Below are 22,625 nucleotides of genomic sequence, written 5' to 3' on the forward strand. Positions count from 1 at the left end.
AATTTTTTACCTACAGGTTAAGTTTTATTATGTTTGTTTTTATTAATTGTTTTTGAAATAAAATTTTAATTCCTCTATAATAATCTATTTTCGTAAAATAATATATAATACGGTAATCAATTGCTGGAAACAAGAAATAAAACACAAATACTAAACCATAGTTTGACTCGCGGTGAGGTATTTTACAAAGAGCGCCTGTGTGTCATGAGTTGATAACGCAATGGACCGGCAATCCAAGGAATAAGGATATGGGTTCGAGTCCCACGTAGTCCACTTTGATCACCGTAGATTTTTTCATTGTGATTGGCATCTGTATATACAATTTATAGATTGTAATAATGTGGTACGTGCCACAATAAAAAAGGAAAAAATATATTAATGATAATTCCGTTTTCTTACCCTTAGGGTTGGAATTTTTTTATAAATTTATATGGGACCAAGTTCGGAGTATACCCATTCCAATAAAAAAAGAATTATCAAAATAAGTTATGCGTGGTCACACATTAAATATATATATATATTTATACGCGTCGACCTGAGAACCTCCTCCGTTTTTTTGTCGGTTAAAAACTACTTCTTTTATTTTATAATAAAAACTACATCTCACCATTGCCTGAGACACCAGGTCTGCCCGCTCCCAGCTCCGCGCTTGTAGGCACATGAATGTGCACTGCGACATGTTTTATCAAATCAGATTTCAAATCAAATCTCTCGCCACAAAGATCACACACCGGTTCTTTGTCATAATTAGGTCTGTATATTTCCTGTTCGTTATCAGAGTCTGTGTGGGGTGGCGTCGCGGTGTCGCTGGGGGCGGTCCCTCTAGGCCGGTGGTCTCGCGCGGCGCCGGCGTGGCTCGCGAGGCGCTCGAGCCGCACGGAGCAGTCCCGAGCGCGCTGTGCCCCCCCACCTCCCCCACCCCCCGCGGCAAACCCGCCGTCCACATCACCTAGCGCCCTGTCTAAAGACAATAAATGACCTTCACTGTATTGGAAACATTCATATTTAATGCAGTTTGTAACCATAAAAAGTTGTGAACAGTAAGCTGCAGAGATAACTGATCCCCTTGCATAGAAACCTGTTTGCAGAGGGGTCAGTTATATCTGCAGCTTACTGTGCATGTTAAAGTTAAAATTAACATGACCCCCCTGCAAAGAATTTTCGATGCAAGGGGATCAGTTATCTCTGCAGCTTTCTGTACATGTTAAACAAAAAATCAACATACTGGAAACCACCAGAGCAACTGTGGGGCGGTGCGGGCGCTCCGGCCCCAGCACGAGCTCATCCTTGACCACATGCTCGTCATACAGGCCGGCCAGCATGGCTGCCTCGCTCATGCCGCACCCGTCTCTGCTGTCCGAGCACTCCTCCTTCACACACTCCTCTTCATCCACGAATTCTGCTTCCTCCTTGACAACTAAAACATAATGCATTATATAATCAACAAGATGCTATGACATGGAGCACCTGCAGGAGCACCAATCGTGAAACATATTTCAAGATATTTAGGTCAATACGGTTTCATTTTTAGTCGCTAAAAAATCAAATAAAAATAATAGTGAGTGAAACCGTATTGATCTAAATATTTTAGTATTAGTTTGAAATAGAAATTAAATATTTATTGATGAACTGTGTTTCAAGCATAACAAGTATAGTTTAAATATAAACAGACTAATGTGCCTGCTCAAAATGTTGCCAGTCCATTCAAATACCACTTAATGATTCAGTGTAAAAGCCAAATTCTTATTCTTCGTAACTATATTTGCGAGTCGGGCTAGATTTTAGAAAAAAGGATAAAAGGATTTGGAAAATAAAATGAAATTGTTTTATTCTAGAAATAATTTTAAATATGTAGAATAAAATTAAACTAATTAAAATAGAATACATGTCATCTAATTTTTTTTTTTTTTTTTTATTTCCACACATACAATTATCATTACAGGATGAACCCAATGCGATAATTTAGCAAAAAATTAATCATAATCATAATAGCCTTTATTGCCGAAACTAAAACAAATAGTAATCATACAAGTAATAAATACAAAATATCCAAGACAGTAAAAATTAAAACTTAGTATTAGGCCTGTTTTACGGTTCACCCCGACCTTGTGGTGACAGATGATTTGATGGAGTTATTGCTTCAATTATAATTAAACACCTTTTTGGGGTGTGGAAAAAAATAATAACCTCAGACAGAGGCAGGAGCAAAGCAGAAAAACAGGAAGGTAATATATGTGTTATTGGCCGGTACTGTAGATCATAAAATCATAATAATAAAATAATATTTCAGCCTATATACGTCTCACTGCTGGGCACAGATCATATTCATATATCATTCGCGAGATCATATTTCTTGATTTGTGGAGCAACTCTCGTGAGGGGTTTTTAATCACAGAACTATATGTTTGTAATCACCTGAGTTGATTCAGTTAGAAGGTCGAACCATACTGTTCTACCTTAGAGATAGCCAGGGGGCGCCACAAGCCTTCGGGAATTGTCATATACTTGGAAATTTCGACCCATGCCACCGTGGCCGGATAGCCGAGCGGTTCAGGCACCTGTCCGGTAAACGGGGTACGCTGGTTCGATTCCAGCTCTGGACACTGGAGGCTTTGGTCATTTTTTCCTTCGTATATGATATTTATTTCAGTTTATAGTTTAAATAGTAGTGTGTCTACTTGAAAACCCACAAATTAAAATATTTTCATAGAAAATAATTTAATTTGTTCTAAGAGTATATGTTTGTTATAGAAGTAACTGTGAGTAATGTTATTGTGAGCTCACCGTGGTCACCAGCCCACGCGGGCTCCTGCCACTCCTGCTTCACGCGCGCCATGCCGCCGCCCGCGCTCGCCTCCATCCCGCACAAAGCCACACGAGGGCTTCTAATAATTACTGCGCAAACAACTAGACAAAAAGACACAATGCTTTTATCGATCGCAACAGCGATTAATAAAATAATAACAAATAACCACGCTACAAGAGTAACAACCGCAATATGCGAAAGCTGACAGCCAGTGTTGCCAGAGAGACAGCGTCAAAACTGACAAGTAAAATAAATAAAGTAATGGCGTCTCCAAATGGTGCCGCCTGCCGCCTGACATTTGTTGTAATGTAAGGGCTCTCTACACTCATGCGCGAATCGCGGCGCGAGTTCGCTAATTAGCGAAATAGACTCCACACTCGCGTTCGCGTCTTCGCGACGCGTAGTCTGTAGCAGGCCTAGGTCTGTAGAAACACAAGGAACCTTAAACCGCCTCCACACTCGTGCGCGAATCGCGGCGCGAACGCGAGTGTGGCGTCTAGTTCGCAAATCAGCGAATTAGCGATTCGCGCACGAGTGTGAAGGGACTTTAAGTAGGAGCAACGAGTTAATGAGGGCTAAAGGACCCTCCACACTCATGCGCGAATCACGGCGCGAAGCCGCGAACGCGAGTGTGGAGGGCCTTAATAGTATCTACAGACGGGTGCACCGGCCTGCGACCTTGGAGCGGTCAAAATATTTCTTTCTCGCTCTCACTTATAACTGCGTCCTTAACGCACAGCGTCGCGTGGCATTGTATTTATATCGGAGCATCATTGATAATGGCGTAAGCGCCCTCGACAATAAGGTCCCTTTTTATAGAAAATACCACATTTAAAAATTGACCCAAATATACTACAAGTAAGGCGAGTTACGTACAATCAACCAATCAATAACGTTAAAGTCAAAAATGGCGGCAGCTTTCATTGCATAGAGAACTGTCAAACTTTAATTAGCAAAATTGAATGAACTGTAAAGACGTTAAACGACGGTTTGGTAAAACTGGCCCTAATTTAGACCCACTGTACGTGTTAATAATAAAAATATGTTTTATTTTATATATTTGAGCTATATTCCCAGTAACGGTTTAAGGATTTTTTTAATATTCCCTTCTGTTGTTTTAAGGATTAGTTCGGTATGTAAATAAATGTATTAATATATTTGTTTATTTTAATTTTATTATTTAACTTAACTCCAGTAGGTAGGTATAAATATCCTACAATTACTCTTATAGACCGCGGGCCAGGAACAGATTTCCATGACCAATCGCCTCCCGGGCGAAAACTCGTATAGGGGTTAACGGCTATGTATGATGAACCAGGCGCGGATCCACCGTTGTGGGCAAGATGGGCATGCCCACAACCTTTTTTACACTTTCACGGTATATTGAGATCGATAGGCCTTCATAAAATAAAAAATAAAAACAATGAATCGTGCGTGATTCGGAACGCAGCAAAGAGCCATAGACAAAAATGGTGATACTTTTTGTCACATTTTTACAACATATTATCTGTTTCTTTTTGGCGCATGAATATGTATTAGAAAAAAAGAGATGACTACCTGGTTGGAAGCGCGCACTCGCGCAGACCATAGACAATAGACAGATCTACTAATTTAAAAGCAAGAGTGTATTGAGTTGTATGCATGCACATGTAGATTCCCGCCAAAATGCCAAAAGTTCCGAGGCAAGCCGCCATTCTTGAAAAGTTTTTTGTTAATGTCAGTGAGGGTAAAATAGCTGTGATAGTGTGATTGTTGTTTCGACACAATGGTAAGTTATTTTAATGAAATTATTGCTATTTTACCGCTCTAATGCAATGCCCTACTCTATATATCATTTGTAACTTTATTTTAACTTTGTTTTTTGGTCATTTCGGCCAGGGTTTACCTAAACAATCAGAGCAATTTATCGCTCTGATTGTTTCTCGACGTGTAAGTAAGCTACTCTATGTATATTACTTTTATAATAAAACAAAGTTACAAATTATCCAATAAAATATTCATTACCTACATTGTTTATCGATTTATTATTTGTACCTATGATATTTCGTGTTGTGTGTGATTTGTTTTCTTGAGGGGGTTTTTTGGCGTCTTCTAGTCAACGACTAAATATCTTGAAAATTAAATCCTACAACTACTCACGCAGCTGTGCAATAGGTATATATTTATGGGGCATATCATGCTATCTCGACTGAACATTTAGATTTAAAAAATTTAATTGGGTAGATTCTTTATGTACCTAGTCAAATATAAAATAATTTACCTACATATTTAGTGGTCGATTGAGTAGTAATGGAATACCTCATACTATAGGGAAATAAGTCAGCTAAGCGTAACTACGTTTACTAAGTATTAGGTTCAAGGGAGTTTAAAAATGATTCATAATACGTATGTATTATTAGTAATTTTCAAACTTTACCATACTATACATATATTAAGTAAGGAAACTGGTATATGGAGTACTCTATGCTTACTTATTTATCTAAGATTTGTACCCTAACATCAAAATGTTTTTACAAATATTAGACACTCTCCCGGTTAGCGTTGCTACCGCAGAGAGATCTTTTTCTACTCTTCGCAGAGTAAAATCTTGGTTGCGGGCCTCAATGGCAGAGGAAAGGTTTTTCGGGCTAGCTCTCCTGAATATACATAAAGATACGAACCTAGATATAGATCAAATAATCAACGTTTTCGCAAAAAAGAAACGTAAGCTTGAATTTGTAATTTAAGTATATACTTAAATAGCAAAATCAAACTTACGTTTGGGTGCTCCCACAGTTATACCTCGTTACCTCGCGCGTCCAATGATGATGCCTATGACAGTTCATTTTTGTATGGAACAGCTGTCACGTAAAATGTTCGTACACTTTTTTGGAAGTATAGCACATTCGTTTATTTAGAAATGTACTAATTAACTAATAAAAATACGGTATAAACATAAAATATTTCTTATCTTAAGTTCTTAAGCCTATTTAAATTTGACTTTGGAAAGTAGGTAAAGGTGTAAAACTGAGTCAAAAGTAGTACCTTAGTAATAAATGTAATAAATAGTTTTTTTTTTTTTTTTTTTGACCATTCATCAAATTTACTTTGAATTAAACATGTTCTTAAAATAAATATAGATATATATTGATTATAGTCTAGCATGACTTAATTGCTTTTAATGCAACTTATAGATTATGAAAAGCTCTGACAACTAAGTAGTCCACAAATTAGCTGTCTATCATTTATGATTTTTTATTTAGCCTCCTTGGGCTTACCGTGGGACTTAGTCAATCTGTGTAAGAATGTCCTATAATATTTATTCATTTATTTACTTACGCAAAAGGCTAAAATGTAAAATTCTTACTTTTTCATAACCTCGATACGAATGACTCCCTGTATATAACAGATTGGCTCAAATATTTTTTTGCAAAAAAATATTGTAAACAAAGAGAGTGGTGCAAAACTGAATCATTGCAAATAAATATGTATGAAGCAGACCACTGATTAATTTTTGCACGTAGTATTTATTTCTGCAATAATTACTAGATTTAAGATTTGAGAGAATTGCTGTTTATTATAAGACGCGTTACAATAACAAAACAAATTAATAATAAAATTTTATAGGAATGTAAATAGGTATAGTGTTGTAGCACTATACCTATTTACATAAAAAAATCCTATATATTTTTTTAAAGTTCCTACTTAAACCAACTTGTCTGAATTATATTGGTTAAAAAGGAGTAGTTATATTACTAATCATCAGTCATGATCATTATCTTTAATTTCTATTTAAGTAAAAAAAATTAAACTAATTATCTATTTTTAGTTCATGTACGTATAATAACTTGATGGATGTCAAAGGATATTTATGAAGATCTTAGAAGTTTTGTTATGAAAAAAAAATAGACTACCCGACTACCCGCCAATCATACCTCTATGATTGGTGCAAAACATGGTAATAACTTTTTAAAGATAAAATTCAACATCCTATTTTCAAATTACTCAAAATGGGAAATAATTTACAGCAAACATAATTGCTTACCAAATTCGTATACCTACATTTAAGATTCATTTCAAAGTAGAGTAGAATGCGGTTCGGTTTAGCATCTAACTGTAAATAAAGTTATTTAATGTAAAATGTATACTAGCGTTTAATTTAATTTGATATCATTTGAAGTAGCCGAAATTTCATCAAATCGGTTCAGTAGTTGTAAATTAAGTCTCGCCTGGTGCATGTCACTTGCTGGTCACACTACAATTTCCGAGACACCGTCAAGACACCGCCCAGTTTAGTGTCCCTATTGGCTTACTAGCTGTGGCTAGTATAGGAAACAAAAAAAAAGATTGATTGAAATTGATTTGGAATTTAATCAAAACTGACTATTTAATTGGACGAAATCAGCTCTGAATTAATTCAAAGCCAAAGTCCTGATGCGCAGGAAAAAGGAAATAGGTAATCAAATTCAAAAGTCATTCATGACTCATAATTGCTTTATGAGCGAACTTAGAGTCGCACTTGGCCGATTTTCGGTTTTCGGGTGGCTGTGACCACAACCTTTTTTGAGACCTGGATCCGCGCCTGTGATGAACCCTCGTGGACGTTAGCTGCCGCTTCGTTGTAGGGTTGAGGAATCCCCCTAAATGTGTTATGTTAATGGATGACCCCTAAGCTGTGGTTACCTATAATTGGACAAACATCTAACCTCAATGTGACGTCTACAGATTATTTTTTCATGATGTATTGTCTGTTGGTGGTCCCAAATAAATAAAATAATAAGCATGCCCAAAAGAAAACGGACTATTTAGGTAGGATAGATATTATTTTTTGTCGGTTCCATTTGTTGCCGAAAAATGGAAAATATTCAAAATGACCGAAAAGGAGATGGCGGGACGACTTGGACGCATTCTACTCCAAATAGTGGGAAAATGCCAATGACAGGGTAGAGTGGAAAAAGCGAGGGGAGGCCTTTGCCCAGCAGTGGGACACCAAAGTAGACTAATTAAAAAAAAAACAAAATGGCGCAGTCATGGGATCTGTGGTTTACAGCTCACAGCTTTCGTATGTCCGGATGTTCTTCTCTGCCGGGCTAGCACATGATTGGCGCAAGAGTATCTCGCCGCCCCCTTTAATTCATACAATTAGTAAAAGACGGGTAGTCTATCTCGCGGCGAGATACTGTCGCGTCAATCATGTGCCTACTGCAGGTCGCATTTCTCAACCGATTTTCGTGAAATTTTGCGAGCAGGTTAAACAGTTAAATAGATTTTTTCTTGCGTTTCTATTTGGAAATGGTCCGAATGGTAGAATGCGGCATAAAGGACTTAAGTGCCAATAGGGTCTATGCCGTTTGTCACTTGTAAGACCATTAGGAGTTCACTGTAATAATGACTCAATGAAGTAACTAAGTATTTTTTTATTTTTAACACTTTTTAAACTTATAGCGAGGTCTATAGTTCTCAGAGCCACTAGTTTATCACAGTAGGGTCATTCCAAAGTGACGGGTGGGACATTTTTACTCCTTTATACCTACACTTTGATTTATTTCTTCCTAACAACTACAATATTTGTATTAAATACTATATAATCATAAACCCAAATAATCATTTTATACTTCACCATTGAAAAAAGTAATAAAATGTTTTTTTTTAAATTAGAAATAGGGTGTTATTTAATCGATCTGCAAAATATTCCTATTTTGATGAACAAAAATATATATTTGGTCAGCCAAAATGTGTATTTGATCAGCAACTTAAGGTTAGCAAGTAATAATGAGCTGCTCTAAATTGATTTGGTTGGCAAATTAATTATTTGATCGGCAGTAAGCGATCCACCATCAATCACCACCATTAATCAAATTTTGTTAAGCAGTCAGTGGGTAAGCGAATTATTTCATTTTGGATTACAATTTAACTGATCCGCAAAAATTAGTTCTAACCTAACCTGGGTTTTCTAGTAGCAGTTGGTTTCTGTAAAGCTGCGACCTTCTAACCTAACCTAACCCACTTTTCTAGTAGCAGTTGTTTTCTGTGAAGGTCGCAGTTCTAACCTAACCTAACCCATTTTTCTAGTAGCTAATATGTTCTTTTTTACACCTATAATACTCTCAAAGTACCAAAACGGATAAATATCACCAAAAATACGTTAGAAGACCGCAATGTGACTGCTAATAATCATCGAATGAAATGCACGCACACGATTCCGCTCCGCCTGCAACCCTGCCGTTTTTTCAAATCAAACGCAACCCATCTTATTATACCAGATTACCATTTGTTTAATATGCATACGTCTCAATTAAACTGCCAACCAATTTTTAAATCTTGCTGACCAAACAATAATTTTGCAGATCAACTATTTATTAAACAGATGGATATTGGTTATAATGTTGGCCGTTTGTGAATTATTTGCTGAACAATGATTTAATGGCTATTTTTTTTTGCAGAACAGTTTTAAAAATGGCTGATCATTTAATTACTTCCCTTAGGAATAGATGGTATTAGAAGTGTGACGGGTGGGACATCAAATGACCCCTCCTCTGCGAGGGCACTGAGACACTTCGCAAATTGTAACAAACTATGCAACTTTTTTATATATTGTTTCTGAGATTGTCTGAAGTAAATACATGTATAATTTATGCAATTTGTAAAAAAGAATATAAAAATGCTTCTCATAGCTTGTGACGGGTAGGACAGCACCTTGTGACGGCATGATCAAAACTACTACTATAGGCACGTTCAAAAATGATTAAAATGCAAAAACGATTAAAATTAGAATCAAACTAAATAAACTAACTACACTAACTAGTGTGTGTTGACTAAATAAATTTCAATAATATTGTCTTCGGTTACCGCGATAGTTACTCATGAAATAAAACTATGAAAACGGATTATATCGCGTATATTGAATTTATAATACATCCCGACGTTTCGAACCCTCTACAGCGTTCGTGGTCAACGGGTGACTGAGGAAAAATTACAAAGTGCAAAAATACCCACATACTAGTAGGACCTACAATTTAGGAGGGAATTAAACCTTCTCGGGTCCGTGGTGTAGGGTTGGAGCCGGCGTAGTTTTTATCGCGTATATATATATATATATCTTTATTTGAAAATAATTGTAGTGTATAACTAGCCTTATGAACCGATTTTGCATGTACAACCAGTCTTAAAGTTTATAGTCTATGATTGTTCATTATTTTAGTATGTGGGTATTTTTGCACTTTGTAATTTTTCCTCAGTCACCCGTTGACCACGAACGCTGTAAAGGGTTCGAAACGTCGGGATGTATTATAAATTCAATATACGCGAAATGTGAAATTGTGCGACACACTCATCCTATCCAAGCTTAACTACGCGGATACGGTGTATGGTAACTGCTTACTCTCTCGTACTAAGAAAATCGTTCAACGGCTGCAAAACGCCTGCACACGTTTTTGTTTTCCAATACCCCCACGATCCCATATTACTCCGTATCTCAATATGAACAAGCTTTTACATATGGATGGTCGACGTACCCTACATTTTGCCACACTCTTATTTGGTATTTGCAACAGCAAGAAACCCACATATTTCCATGATAAGATGACCTTCTACCAGCGTCGTATTAGACGTGTTCCCCGACTGGTTTGCCCAAGGCACAATACCGCTGCATTTCGTGGCAGTTTTCGTTATGCTGCCACGAAATGCTGGAACAACCTTCCACCTCCTATTTGGGAGAGCATGACTGTTAGTAGGTTCAAGTCTAAACTGAAAACACACCTAATAGCTCAACAAGGTATTGCTGCCTAAGGGCATCATTCTACATAACTCCAGTTCCTAAATATTACTAACCCCCAAGTCTATTTCTAGTTACCGCAATATAATGAATTTATATGTATAATACGTGTACCTTTGCTGTAATATACAAGTATTTATATTTCATATTTACTATTGACAAATGTTTATTTATTTATTATTACCTGACACACAAGTCGCGCAGTATGTCGTTCCGCACACCTCCTCTCCTCCTGACTCCACAGAAAACCAGCGCCGTTGACAACGCTTAGTCGTGCCAACTGCATTGCTGAGTGGAGACCATTTCAGCCTCACATCCTTATCTGTTAGTTTTGTATTTTTCACCTTTGTTTTTTTTTTCATTCTTGTTGTTGTTAATGTATCTTTGTAATGAAATTGAATAAATTTGTAATGTATCTTTGAATGATGTGTTGCCTGAATAAATATTATTCTATTCTATTCTAATCCGTTTTCATAGTTTTATTTCAAATTTCAATAAATTAAAAAAAAAAGAATAAAACTTATTGATTCCTAAAAATATGATTCATGAACTTTCCTCTAGATATTGATTTCAATGTAAAACAGTTTATGAATTTATCACCTGTGGTGTGGTTTTCGCTGGAATGACCCAGTAGCAACATTTAACGAGCGATGTTTCATCTCATGAGTCCGTAACCGTCCTTTCGGATTCCACTTGTATGTAATCACAGTAGTTACATTTCAAGAGGCTTCCCCTGTATGTATTAAATATCTCATAATTCCGTAACTTTCGTTTTGCACTTGTAATCAACTAATCACAATAGGGATGATGACACATGTTGAATTTTATAACAAAATCTAGTAAAATAGATAGCAAATGAGCAATTTATGACAATAATGTTTATATTAAAATAATATATGGAAATGATAAAAAAATACAGGGTTTAAAGTTTCAAAATTTTAAGTTTATTTTAACTTTCAATAAGGAATAAAGTAAAAAGATTGTATGGCAACTATATGCATAAACGCAATATTTCACCGACAAAATCGCAATTATACTTATTTTTCATACATTCAAGATGGGCTCTCAGTGACCTTGACGTCACGTTCGCTTATCGTTTTGTTAGGAGAGTTTCGCGAGTGAAGTACGACTGTCGGACTTTGACTATCATTTCTGACTTTTATATTGCTTTAATGCAATGGGTCCCATATAGGCATTTAATCCCGAAAACAAACCTGATCGATTGATACCATTAATAAAAATTTGTCATCAAGACTATAGTCCAAATAAATAAAATAAAAATACAAGAAGCGGCCTGGGGACTTCCGCATTCACATCTAATGACAGTGGCCATATCAATGCTTCTTAACTTTAACTAGTGTGTAGATTCATATGTCTCTTTAAGTGTGCCTTCTGCCTGCACTTGTATTCGCAGTAATTACACTGAAAAGGATGTTCACCCGAGTGTATCATTTGATGTCGTCGTAAACTTGTTTTGTTAGTGCACTTGTAGTTACAGTTACTACAATCAAAACGCTCAGTGTGTATAATCTCATGAATCCGTAAGTCTGCTTTTTTTTTGCACTTGTAATCACAGTAGTTGCAATTAAATGGTTTTTCACCTGTATGTATCATCTCATGTATACGTAAGGAGCCTTTACGATTGCACTTGTAATCACAGTAGTTACATTTAAAGGGTTTTTCACCTGTATGTATCATCTCATGAGTCTGCAAGTTTTCTTTATGACGACACTTGTAATCACAATAGTTGCATTTAAAGGGTTTTTCACCTGTATGTATCATCTCATGAGTCCGCAAGTTTTCTTTTTGACGACACTTGTAATCACAGTAGTTGCATTTAAAGGGTTTTTCACCTGTATGTATCCTCTCATGTCTACGTAAGGAGCCTTTTCGATTGCACTTGTAATCACAGTAGTTACATTTAAAGCGTTTTTCACCTGTGTGTATCATCTCATGAACCCGTAAGTGTGCTTTTTGTTTGCACTTGTAATCACAGTTTTTACATTTAAAGCGTTTTTCACCTGTGTGTATCATCTCATGAACCCGTAAGTGTGCTTTTTGTTTGCACTTGTAATCACAGTTTTTACATTTAAAGGGTTTTTCACCTGTATGTATCATCTCATGGGTCCGTAAGGAGCCTTTTCGATTGCACTTGTAATCACAGTTTTTACACTTAAAGGGGTTTTCACCTGTGTGTATCATCTCATGAAACCGTAAGTGTGCTTTTTGTTTGCACTTGTAATCACAGTTTTTACACTTAAAGGGGTTTTCACCTATGTGTATCATCTCATGAATCCGTAAGTGTGCTTTTTGTTTGCACTTGTAATCACAGTAGTTGCATTTAAAGGGGTTTTCACCTGTATGTATCATCTCATGTCTACGTAAGTTATTGCAGCTCCTGTAGTCACAGTACCTACACTTGAAAGGCTTTGCGCCACGGTGTGTCATCTCAGGTTTCCGTAAAACTGTTAGGAAATACTTTTTATCTTTGTGTAACGTTTGTTGACTTTGTTGATGTTCTAAAGCATCGTTCTCTCGGGTCGAGTTACTCGACGCTCCTAACGGCAAGTGAGCGCGTATGTGTTTCACCAAAACCGACTTGTTCCGGAACCGTTTCCCGCAATGGTGACATTGATAGCTGGCGGTGGCGATGGTGAGGTTGCGTGTGTGTGCGGGCTCGGCGGTGTGCGTGTGTGTGTGCAGCTTGTATGTGCGGCGCCCGACCCGGCAGGAGCGCCGCGCCGCGTCCAGCAGCACGCGCTCCAGCCTGACCGCGCACGAGCGTCGCCGACCCGACACCACCGCTGGTGCTGTAACAATTACATAAATATATTAATTAAATAAAACTATGAAAACGGATTATATCGCGTATATTGAATTTATAATTCATCCCGACGTTTCGAACTCTTTACAGCGTTCGTGGTCAACGGGTGACTGAGGAAAAATTACAAAATGCAAAAATACCCACATACTAAAATAATGAACAATCATAGACTACAAACTTTAAGGCTGGTTGTACATGCAAAATCGGTTCATAAGGCTAGTTATACACTATAATTATTTTCAAGTAAAGATATATATTATATACGCGATAAAAAAAAAAAAAATATATATATATATATAACATAACATATATATTAATTAAATTAAAATTCATTTATTTCGAGTATCTGATGTGACTCATAAGTACATAATACAAACATTAAACAAAAACACAAGCATTAAACAAAACACAAACATTAACCAAAACACAAACATTAAACAGAAATCTACAAAAATTACATAAAGGTAGGTAACTGTGGTAAACACATTGACACCCTTCATCTATTTCTCAATGTGTTTACCACAGTGCCGCCGGGCGTATGAAGTCCGCAGCAAAATGTGATATACGGACAAAACTTGTCTGCAATCATTTCTAGGACGCTGTTGGAGCTGGCGCGGACGCGTCGCACCAGGGACGCGGCTCGCAGGCGCATAGTACCTTTAAAACACGCCACATGCGCCTCCGCAAACATCCCTGACGCGCTGCAATATCGCGGCAGCCCCATCAGCGCCCTAAACGCGTTATTATATTGTACTTGTAGGGCCCTATACGACTTCAAGGTGAACTTTCGCCACAGACTGCAGGTGTAAAATGTTGTGCAAAAAGCTCTGAACAATGTCACTTTACTTTCCTTTGAGCACCGAGCAAATCTGCGTGCAATCATATTAGCTCTGATCGATAAGGCCCTACGTTCCCGTTCTATATCAGCATCGTCCTTGAGGTCGGCAGTAACTAAATGACCTAGATACTTGTACTGGTATACCCTTTGCAGGGCAACCGTGTTTAGTTTGATAGTTGGTATTACAGATGGTATTTTAGACTCGACCCCAAACACCATGTACTGACTTTTATTCACATTATACATGAGTCCGTGCGTGTGTGCATAATCCTCACACACTTTAAGCACCCTTCTGATGCCACAGACTGACGCACTCAACAGCACCATGTCGTCGGCATAGCTCAAGTTGTTCATACTAACCCCGTATTATTATAACTAGTGATCTGTCATAATTATATCTAAGTGTAGGACTAACAATATGGTACTTAAGAGGCCGTAGTCGATTTTGGAGCAAAAATGTAAAATTGATAGATTTAGTCGTTGAAATTATACACGTTTTGTTACGTAATATCTAAATAACAAGTATTGATTTCTATTAGCACGTCTTCTCATCCTGCCTTTTAATAATGAGGTCGCGAGCGTGCGTCACCGGTAATGCATGAAGAGAAGGGGCAGTTTTTAAAAATTCATCAAAAAATCATGGTGGTAAATTATACAAATTGATGTATAAGTATAGTTTCAGCAAATGTTGTAGATTGTTTAAGTATCAAAATTACGTTGAAATTAAGTCGATTTTCAGAGAAATTGTCACTTGTTTTGAAGTAATTTCTGGAGAAAATTGATTTCGTCTAACTTTCATTTACACTACTTCAAAGTCATAATAATAAAAATGTAGTCTGATAAACGTCAAGTACAGGATATATGTAATACAAAATTACTATGTTTAGCAGTCCAAACTTTACGAAATTTACAAATAAGAGCGACAAAATCAGTGCTTTATGCGCGTTTACCTAAACGTCCATCAGAAAAGCAAACATTACTAATTTAGTGAGTCTGTTTTCAAAAAATTGATCTGATAAAAGGTAAGATAAGAAGACGTGCTAATAGAAACCAGTACTTGTTATTTCAATTAGGTAACAAAAGGTGTAAAATTTCACGGACTAAATCTATCAATTTTACATTTTTGCGACTAAAATCGACACCGGCCTCTTAACCCCAGTAAATGTTACCACATAAAATTTTGTCGGAAACGAAATCCTATACCATCAGAGTACATTATTCTCAATGAAACTTTGCAAGAGGTCAATGAAATAAGAGATTTGGGTGTCACAATGGACAGCAAATTACGCTTTGTGAGTCACATAGATAAGACAATGAATGCTGCCTTTAAATCTCTAGGGTTCGTGTTAAGATGTGCTAGGGAGTTCAAAGAATGTTCTACAATGGTGACCCTTTTTAACTGTTATGTAAGGATTAAATTAGAATACTGTAGCGTTATCTGGAGCCCAAGTTACAAAATACATATTGAAAGGATTGAACGATTGCAAAAACGGTTCACTAGACATCTTGCGTATCGCTATGGAACAGGCTGCCAAGTATATAACACAAGACTTAAACAATTTAAACTGATTTCTCTTAGTAGTAGGCGTATGTCGCTGGACCTAATGTTCTTGCACAAACTTCTAAACGACAAGATTGATTGCATGCATATGTAATATTGTCTTCGGTTACCGCGATAGTTACTCATGAAATAAAACTATGAAAACGGATTATATCGCGTATATTGAATTTATAATACATCCCGACGTTTCGAACTCTTTACAGCGTTCGTGGTCAACGGGTGACTGAGGAAAAATTACAAAGTGCAAAAATACCCACATACTAAAATAATGAACAATCATAGACTACAAACTTTAAGGCTGGTTGTACATGCAAAATCGGTTCATAAGGCTAGTTATACACTACAATTATTTCCAAGTAAAGATATATATATAGGTATATACGCGATAAAAACTACGCCGGCTCCAACCCTACACCACAGACCCGAGAAGATTTAATTCCCTCCTAAATTGTAGGAGGGTATCCCAATATGGGACCGGCAACAAACTCGGCGGGACTCATCTTTTCAAAACATCAGAATGTCCAGCATCATCCAACACTAAGGTCTCACAGTCTATCTCTCGCTTGCTCCTTTATCAGATGGACTACAGGATCCCAAGCTGGTGGTAGAGAAAAGCCATCTTCCCTATTAAAGTTTGGATATTTCTTAATCTCAATGGCCTCGCGCAGCATTCTGGGTATGTAACGCTTCTCCTTGGCAAGAACCAGAGGCTTATCAAACTTGATTGAGTGATTGGCTTTATCCATGACATGCTCACAGACAGCAGACGTAGGTCGACGGTGCTTGACATCAGCTATGTGTTCCTTCACCCGAGTGGAAATGCTCCGTTTCGTCTGCCCTATTAGCTATTAGCTCATTCCCCTTTGCCTCGCCTGGCTCGCCTATACAACAAGCATGCTAATAATGTTCCTTCTTTGGATGTGTTTCACGATAGTGAAGTCTTATTTAAAAACAAATTATTGTCTGTTGACAACCTCAGCTAGCTCGGCTAACTTACCTTAGTTATTGTTAATATTAAGTATTAGTTGTCTTGTTAATTAGTATTATATACTTATTCTAAATTATTGTAATGTATCCTAAGTCTTTTTCTAGGTGTTACTGTTGACTTAATGTTTAAATTAATATAATAATGCATGCTGTGATTGCCTGTAAGTGGGGGATCAATAAAAAATGTGCCCTTTTTGTAAGTTAATACTAGTATGTAAATTGTATCTTCTGTTGGTGATCCTAATAAACAAATAAGTCCCCCAGAAAAGTCATAATGTGCAATTGTATGTTTCTCATGATATTGTACGATATCCGTGAAGTGTACCTAATAAATAAATATTATAGGACATTCTTACACAGATTGACTAAGTCCCACAGTAAGCCCAAGGAGGCTTGTGTTATGGGTGCTCAGATAACGATATATATAAAATATAAATACTTAAATACATAGAAAACACCCATGACTCAGGAACAAAATATCTGTGCTCATCACACAAATAAATGCCCTTACCGGGATTTGAACCCAGGACCATCGGCTTCACAGGCAGGGTCACTACCCACTAGGCCAGACCGGTAGATATTTGTTCCTGAGTCATGGATGTTTTCTATGTATTTAAGTGTTTGTATAAGTATTATATATATCGTTGTCTGTGTACCCACAACACAAGTCTTCTTGAGCTTACCGTGGGACTTAGCCAATTTATGTAAAAATGTCCCTATAATATCTATTTATTTATTTATTATTTATCTTATCGATTTACATCTTGATCAGAGAAATTAAATGAAGAAATTCAAGATAGCGACCGGTTTTGTCCAATTTTGACGTTAGAGCGTATTCACATTGTCCGATCCGATATTGGATGTCGGAAGGAAGTAAAATGTAAGATTTATGTGTTTCTCTGTATTTATTTATGCATTTAATCAATCATTATTACTAAAAAACGACAACGCAAAAAAGGCGGACTTAATGCCAATGGCACTCTCCTGCAGCTGTTTTTGTAATAAGCGCCTTCCGTCATCCGATATCGGAAAGAGGCTTCTGATAAATTCAGCCCTGTCGGAGCCCCCCCGTCAGCTGTCGGACCAATAATATTTGTTTGTGTGCGTATGTGTAGCCATAATGCTTGTTATAGTTTGCGTGACCGCTAAAGACGGCGCCCAGGCACGGGTTTCATTAGATAATTAGAGTAATCATACGTTTAACTATAGTACAGTAAAGCATTCTATGATAAAAAAAGAGATCTTGTCATATTTCGATGTCGTAATCTGATGATGATATTGGTGATGGCTGATGACACAATGAAGTGTCCATTTCTGAGGTTTCCGGAAGCAATTAACAGTTGTAATGTCGAGTTGTGGTGTGTTAATAAAAACTACACATTTCATTTTATAGTAAAAACTACAACTCACCATTGCCTGAGACACCAGGTCTGCCCGCTCCCAGATCCGCGCTTGTAGGCACATGAATGTGCACCGCGACATGTTTTATCAAATCAGATTTCAAATCAAATCTCTCGCCACAAAGATCACACACCGGTTCTTTGTCATAATTAGGTCTGTATATTTCCTGTTCGTTATCAGAGTCTGTGTGGGGTGGCGTGGCGGTGTCGCTGGGGGCGGTCCCTCTAGGCCGGTGGTCTCGCGCGGCGCCGGCGTGGCTCGCGAGGCGCTCGAGCCGCACGGAGCATTCCCGAGCGCGCTGTGCCCCCCCACCTCCCCCACCACCCGCGTCACCCAGCGCCCTGCCTACAGACAATAAATGACCTTCACTGTATTGGGAACATTCATATTTAATGCAGTTTGTAACCATAAAGAGTTTTGTATATTAGTAAGCTGCAGAGATAACTGATCCCCTTGCATAGAAACTTGTTTGCAGGGGGTTCAGTTATATTTGCAGCTTACTGTACATGTTAAAGAAAAAATGAACATGACCCCCTGCATAGAATTTTCGATGCAAGGGGATCAGTTATCTCTGCAGCTTTCTGTACATGTTAAAGAAAAAATCAACATACTGCGAACCACCAGAGCAACTGTGGGGCGATGCGGGCGCTCCGGCCCCAGCACGAGCTCGTCCTTGACCACATGCTCGTCATACAGGCCGGCCAGCATGGCTGCCTCGCTCATGCCGCACCCGTCTCTGCTGTCCGAGCACTCCTCCTTCACACACTCCTCTTCATCCACGCATTCTGCTTCCTCCTTAACAACTAAAACATAATGCATTATATAATCAACAAGATGCTATGACATGGAGCACCTGCAGGAGCACCAAGAACAAGGGTAAACTCATCTTATAAACAGTTCAAAATATTTAAGTCAATACGGTTTCACTTAATATTATTTTTAGTTGCTAAAAAATAAAATGAAAATAATAGTGAGTGAAACCATATTGATCTAAATATTTTAGTATTAGTTTGAAATAGAAATCAAATATTTATTGATGAACTGTGTTTCATGCATAACAAGTATAGTTTAAATATAAACAGACTAATTGCCTGCTCAAAATGTTGCTAGTCCATTCAAATACCACTTAATGATTCAGTCTAAAAGCAAATTCGTGAGTTACAAACTTCAAATTCATCAGTTTCAAAGTTTGTAGTACTTGAAATTTTCGTGTAACAATCTGTTAATTAACAAAGAGCGGTGTTGCCCAACACAGGCAAATTTTGCTTACCGGGCAGCACTATCCCCTACCACAGAATAACTAATAGTACAGAAAATTCACTCCTTCACAAAAGTCAGATTTAGGCATAAAATTATACCTATGCTCGCTGCTTGCTTGCACAAAATTGAAACTTATAATAATAATAATAATATAAGCCTTTTATTCAGACATATTTTGTTTTTACAAATTTTACATTTTAAAGTTTATATTGTACATATCTTATCTAAACATAGTTTTACATATAATTTATCGTTTCAGACAACATCGGTTTGGTCTGTGTGCCGTTTGGCAAAGGCCTCTTCCATCCCTTTCCAATTTTCTCTATCTCTCGCCAGTCTGGTCCAGTGTCTCCCTGCGAATTTTACGATTTCGTCCTCCCACCTCATTTTTGGTGGTCCTTGTTTCCTTTTTCTATCTTTTAGGAACCACCATATAATTCTCTTACTCCATTTCTCTTTGCCCCTGATCGTATGACCTGACCACCTCCATTTGAGTGTTTTAACTTTGATGGTTACGTCTTCCACACGTGTTTTAGATCTAATAACCTTGTTTCTGAATCTATCTTTCAATTTAACACCAATCATGCTTCTTTCCATGGACCTTTGACATACTTGTAGTTTTTTTAAGTTGCTCTTTGTTAGAGTCCAAGTTTGGCTGCCGTAGGTTAAAACTGGTAAAATGCATGTATCAAACAACTTCCTCTTTGTAGCTACATTAATTTCTTTGTTCTTCATAACTTCTCTCATTGACCAGTACCGTTTCCATGCGTTAGTTGTTCTTCTAGTAATCTCTTTCTCCATCTCGTTATCCATGGATATTGTTTGTCCTAAGTATATGTATTCATCCACATACTCGATGGTTTCCTGGTTTACTACTATAGGTGTCTTTTTGGAGTTGGTCATTGTTTTGGTTTTTTCCGCGTTCATTCGCAGCCCCATTACCTCACTCTCGCTGGCTAGTTCCTCAAGCATACTTTGCAGATCTTTGGCTGTTTTTGCTATCAACACTAGATCGTCTGCGAAGCGTAAGTGTGTAAGTGTGATACCATTGATTTTAATTCCGTAATTGGGATTCCCATGCCAGTTAAGATTCCGAAAGATTCCCTCAAGCACCGCAGAGAATATTTTTGGCGAAAGAGGATCCCCTTGTCGTACTCCTTTATTTATTTTGATCTCTTCTCCCTTGCTTTCTAACTGTATTCTAGCAGTGCTCGCTTCGTAAATGTTCCTAATTACTCTAATGTAGTTCGATATTACACCTTGCTCTTTCAGGGCTTCCCAAATTTTATTATGTATGAGCGAGTCAAAGGCTTTGCTGTAGTCAACATATGCTATGTATAGTGGAATTTGGTATTCCTTGCATTTTTCTGTTAGTTGCCGTACAGTGAAAATGTGGTCTAGCACCGAAAAGTCGCGTCTGAACCCGGCCTGTTCCTCTGGTTGATTTTCGTCTAGTATGTTTGTTAGTCTGTATAGTATTATCTTTGCAAATATTTTATAGACATTTGACATCAGACTAATAGGTCTATAGTTGTTTATGTTATAAGGGTCGCCTTTTTTGAACAACAATATAATGTTTGAAGTAGTCCATTGAGCAGGTATTATTTCTTTGGTTATAATTTCGTTGAAGAGAGCTGTTAGTACTGGAATCGTTACATCTTTTGTAGCCATGATGAGTTCATTGGTTATACCATCAGGTCCGGGAGATTTCTCCTTTTTTTGAGAGGTGATAGCACGTTCGACTTCTGCTTCTAATATGGTTGGTATTTCATCTTCCTCTCCTTGGTCCAAATTGATTTTATTTTGTTGTTCTGTCGTTTCATAAAGGGCCCTGTAAAACGTTGTAGCTACTTCTAGTATGTTTTGTCTCCTTGTTTCGCAGCTATCCATGCGGTTATTGTTTACTTTAGTGATCCAGCTTTTTTTGTTGTCTAGCTCCTTCCATGCTTTTTTAATACCTCCAGTTTTGTTCACGTGCTCTTCTATGACACGTTCTCTGTATTTTTTCCTATCCTTTCGTAAACTTATAATACTTTATACCTGTATATTTTACGAAAATAAATAATTTTAATTACAATTTTAATTTAATTTGATTCGTGACTGTATTAGTGAGTCGGGCTAGATTTTAGAAAAAAAGTATAAAAAAGACAAGGTATTTTGAAAATAAAATGAACTGAAATTGTATTATTCTAGAAATAATTTTAAATATGTAGAATAAAATTAAACTAATTAAACTAGAATCATACAAGTCATCAAATTTTTTATTTTATTTTATTTCCACACATACAATTATCATTACAGGATGAACCCAATGCGATAATTTAGCAAAAAATTTATCGTAATCATAATAGCCTTTATTGCCGAAACTAAAACAAATACAAGTGATAAATACAAAATATCCAAGACAGTAAAAATTAAAACTTAGTATTAGGCCTGTTTCACGGTTCACCCCGACCATGTGGTGACAGATGATTTGATGGAGTTATTGCTTCAAGTATAATTGCCTTTTTGGGCTGTTGAAAATAATAATAACCTCAGACTGAGGCAGGAGCAAAGCAAAAAAACACAAAGGTAATATATGTATTATTGGCCGGTACTGTAGATCATAAAATAATAATAATAAAATAATATTTCAGCCTATATACGTCTCACTGCTGGGCACAGATCATATATCATTCGCGAGATCATATTACTTTAATTGTGAAGCAACTCTCGTGAGGGGTTTTTAATCACAGAACTATATGTTTGTTATAGAAGTAACTGTGAGTAATGTTATTGTGAGCTCACCGTTGTCACCAGCCCACGCGGGCTCCTGCCACTCCTGCTTCACGCGCGCCATGCCGCCGCCCGCGCTCGCCTCCATCCCGCACAAAGCCACACGAGGGCTTCTAATAATTACTGCGCAAACAACTAGACAAAAAGACACAATGTTCTCACCGATCGCAACAGCGATTAATAAAATAATAACAAATAACCACGCTACAAGAGTAAGAGTAACAACCGCAATATGCGAAAGCTGACAGCGTCAAAACAAAACTGACAAGTAAAGTAAATAAAGTTATGGCGTCTGCGTCTCCAAATGGTGCCGCCTGCCACCTGACATTTGTTGTAACGTAAAGGATCCTCTACACTCATGCCCGAATCGCGGCGCGAGTTCGCTAATCAGAGAAATAGACTCCACACTCGCGTTCGCGG

At 37.4% G+C, this 22,625-nt stretch overlaps 1 protein-coding gene across 1 annotated transcript in view; it reads right to left on the reverse strand.

Annotated features, from left to right (window-relative positions):
• Window positions 1-22,400, reverse strand: part of LOC134753082 (zinc finger protein 845-like) — a 34,630-nt gene extending 12,230 nt beyond the window's left edge. Inside the window, exons 1-7 of the mRNA XM_063688845.1 lie at window positions 22,218-22,400; window positions 18,758-18,973; window positions 18,180-18,515; window positions 11,912-13,369; window positions 2,785-2,895; window positions 1,226-1,417; window positions 608-961 (exon numbers count right to left, since the gene is read on the reverse strand). Coding sequence (XP_063544915.1) covers window positions 608-961; window positions 1,226-1,417; window positions 2,785-2,895; window positions 11,912-13,369; window positions 18,180-18,515; window positions 18,758-18,973; window positions 22,218-22,293 — 2,743 coding nt within the window. The 5' untranslated portion in view covers window positions 22,294-22,400. The remainder of the gene's footprint in view (window positions 1-607; window positions 962-1,225; window positions 1,418-2,784; window positions 2,896-11,911; window positions 13,370-18,179; window positions 18,516-18,757; window positions 18,974-22,217) is intronic.
• Between the last annotated feature and the right edge of the window lie 225 nt (window positions 22,401-22,625).

Source organism: Cydia strobilella, chromosome 26 (genome assembly GCF_947568885.1).
Source record: "Cydia strobilella chromosome 26, ilCydStro3.1, whole genome shotgun sequence".
Taxonomy (NCBI): Eukaryota; Metazoa; Arthropoda; class Insecta; order Lepidoptera; family Tortricidae; genus Cydia; species Cydia strobilella.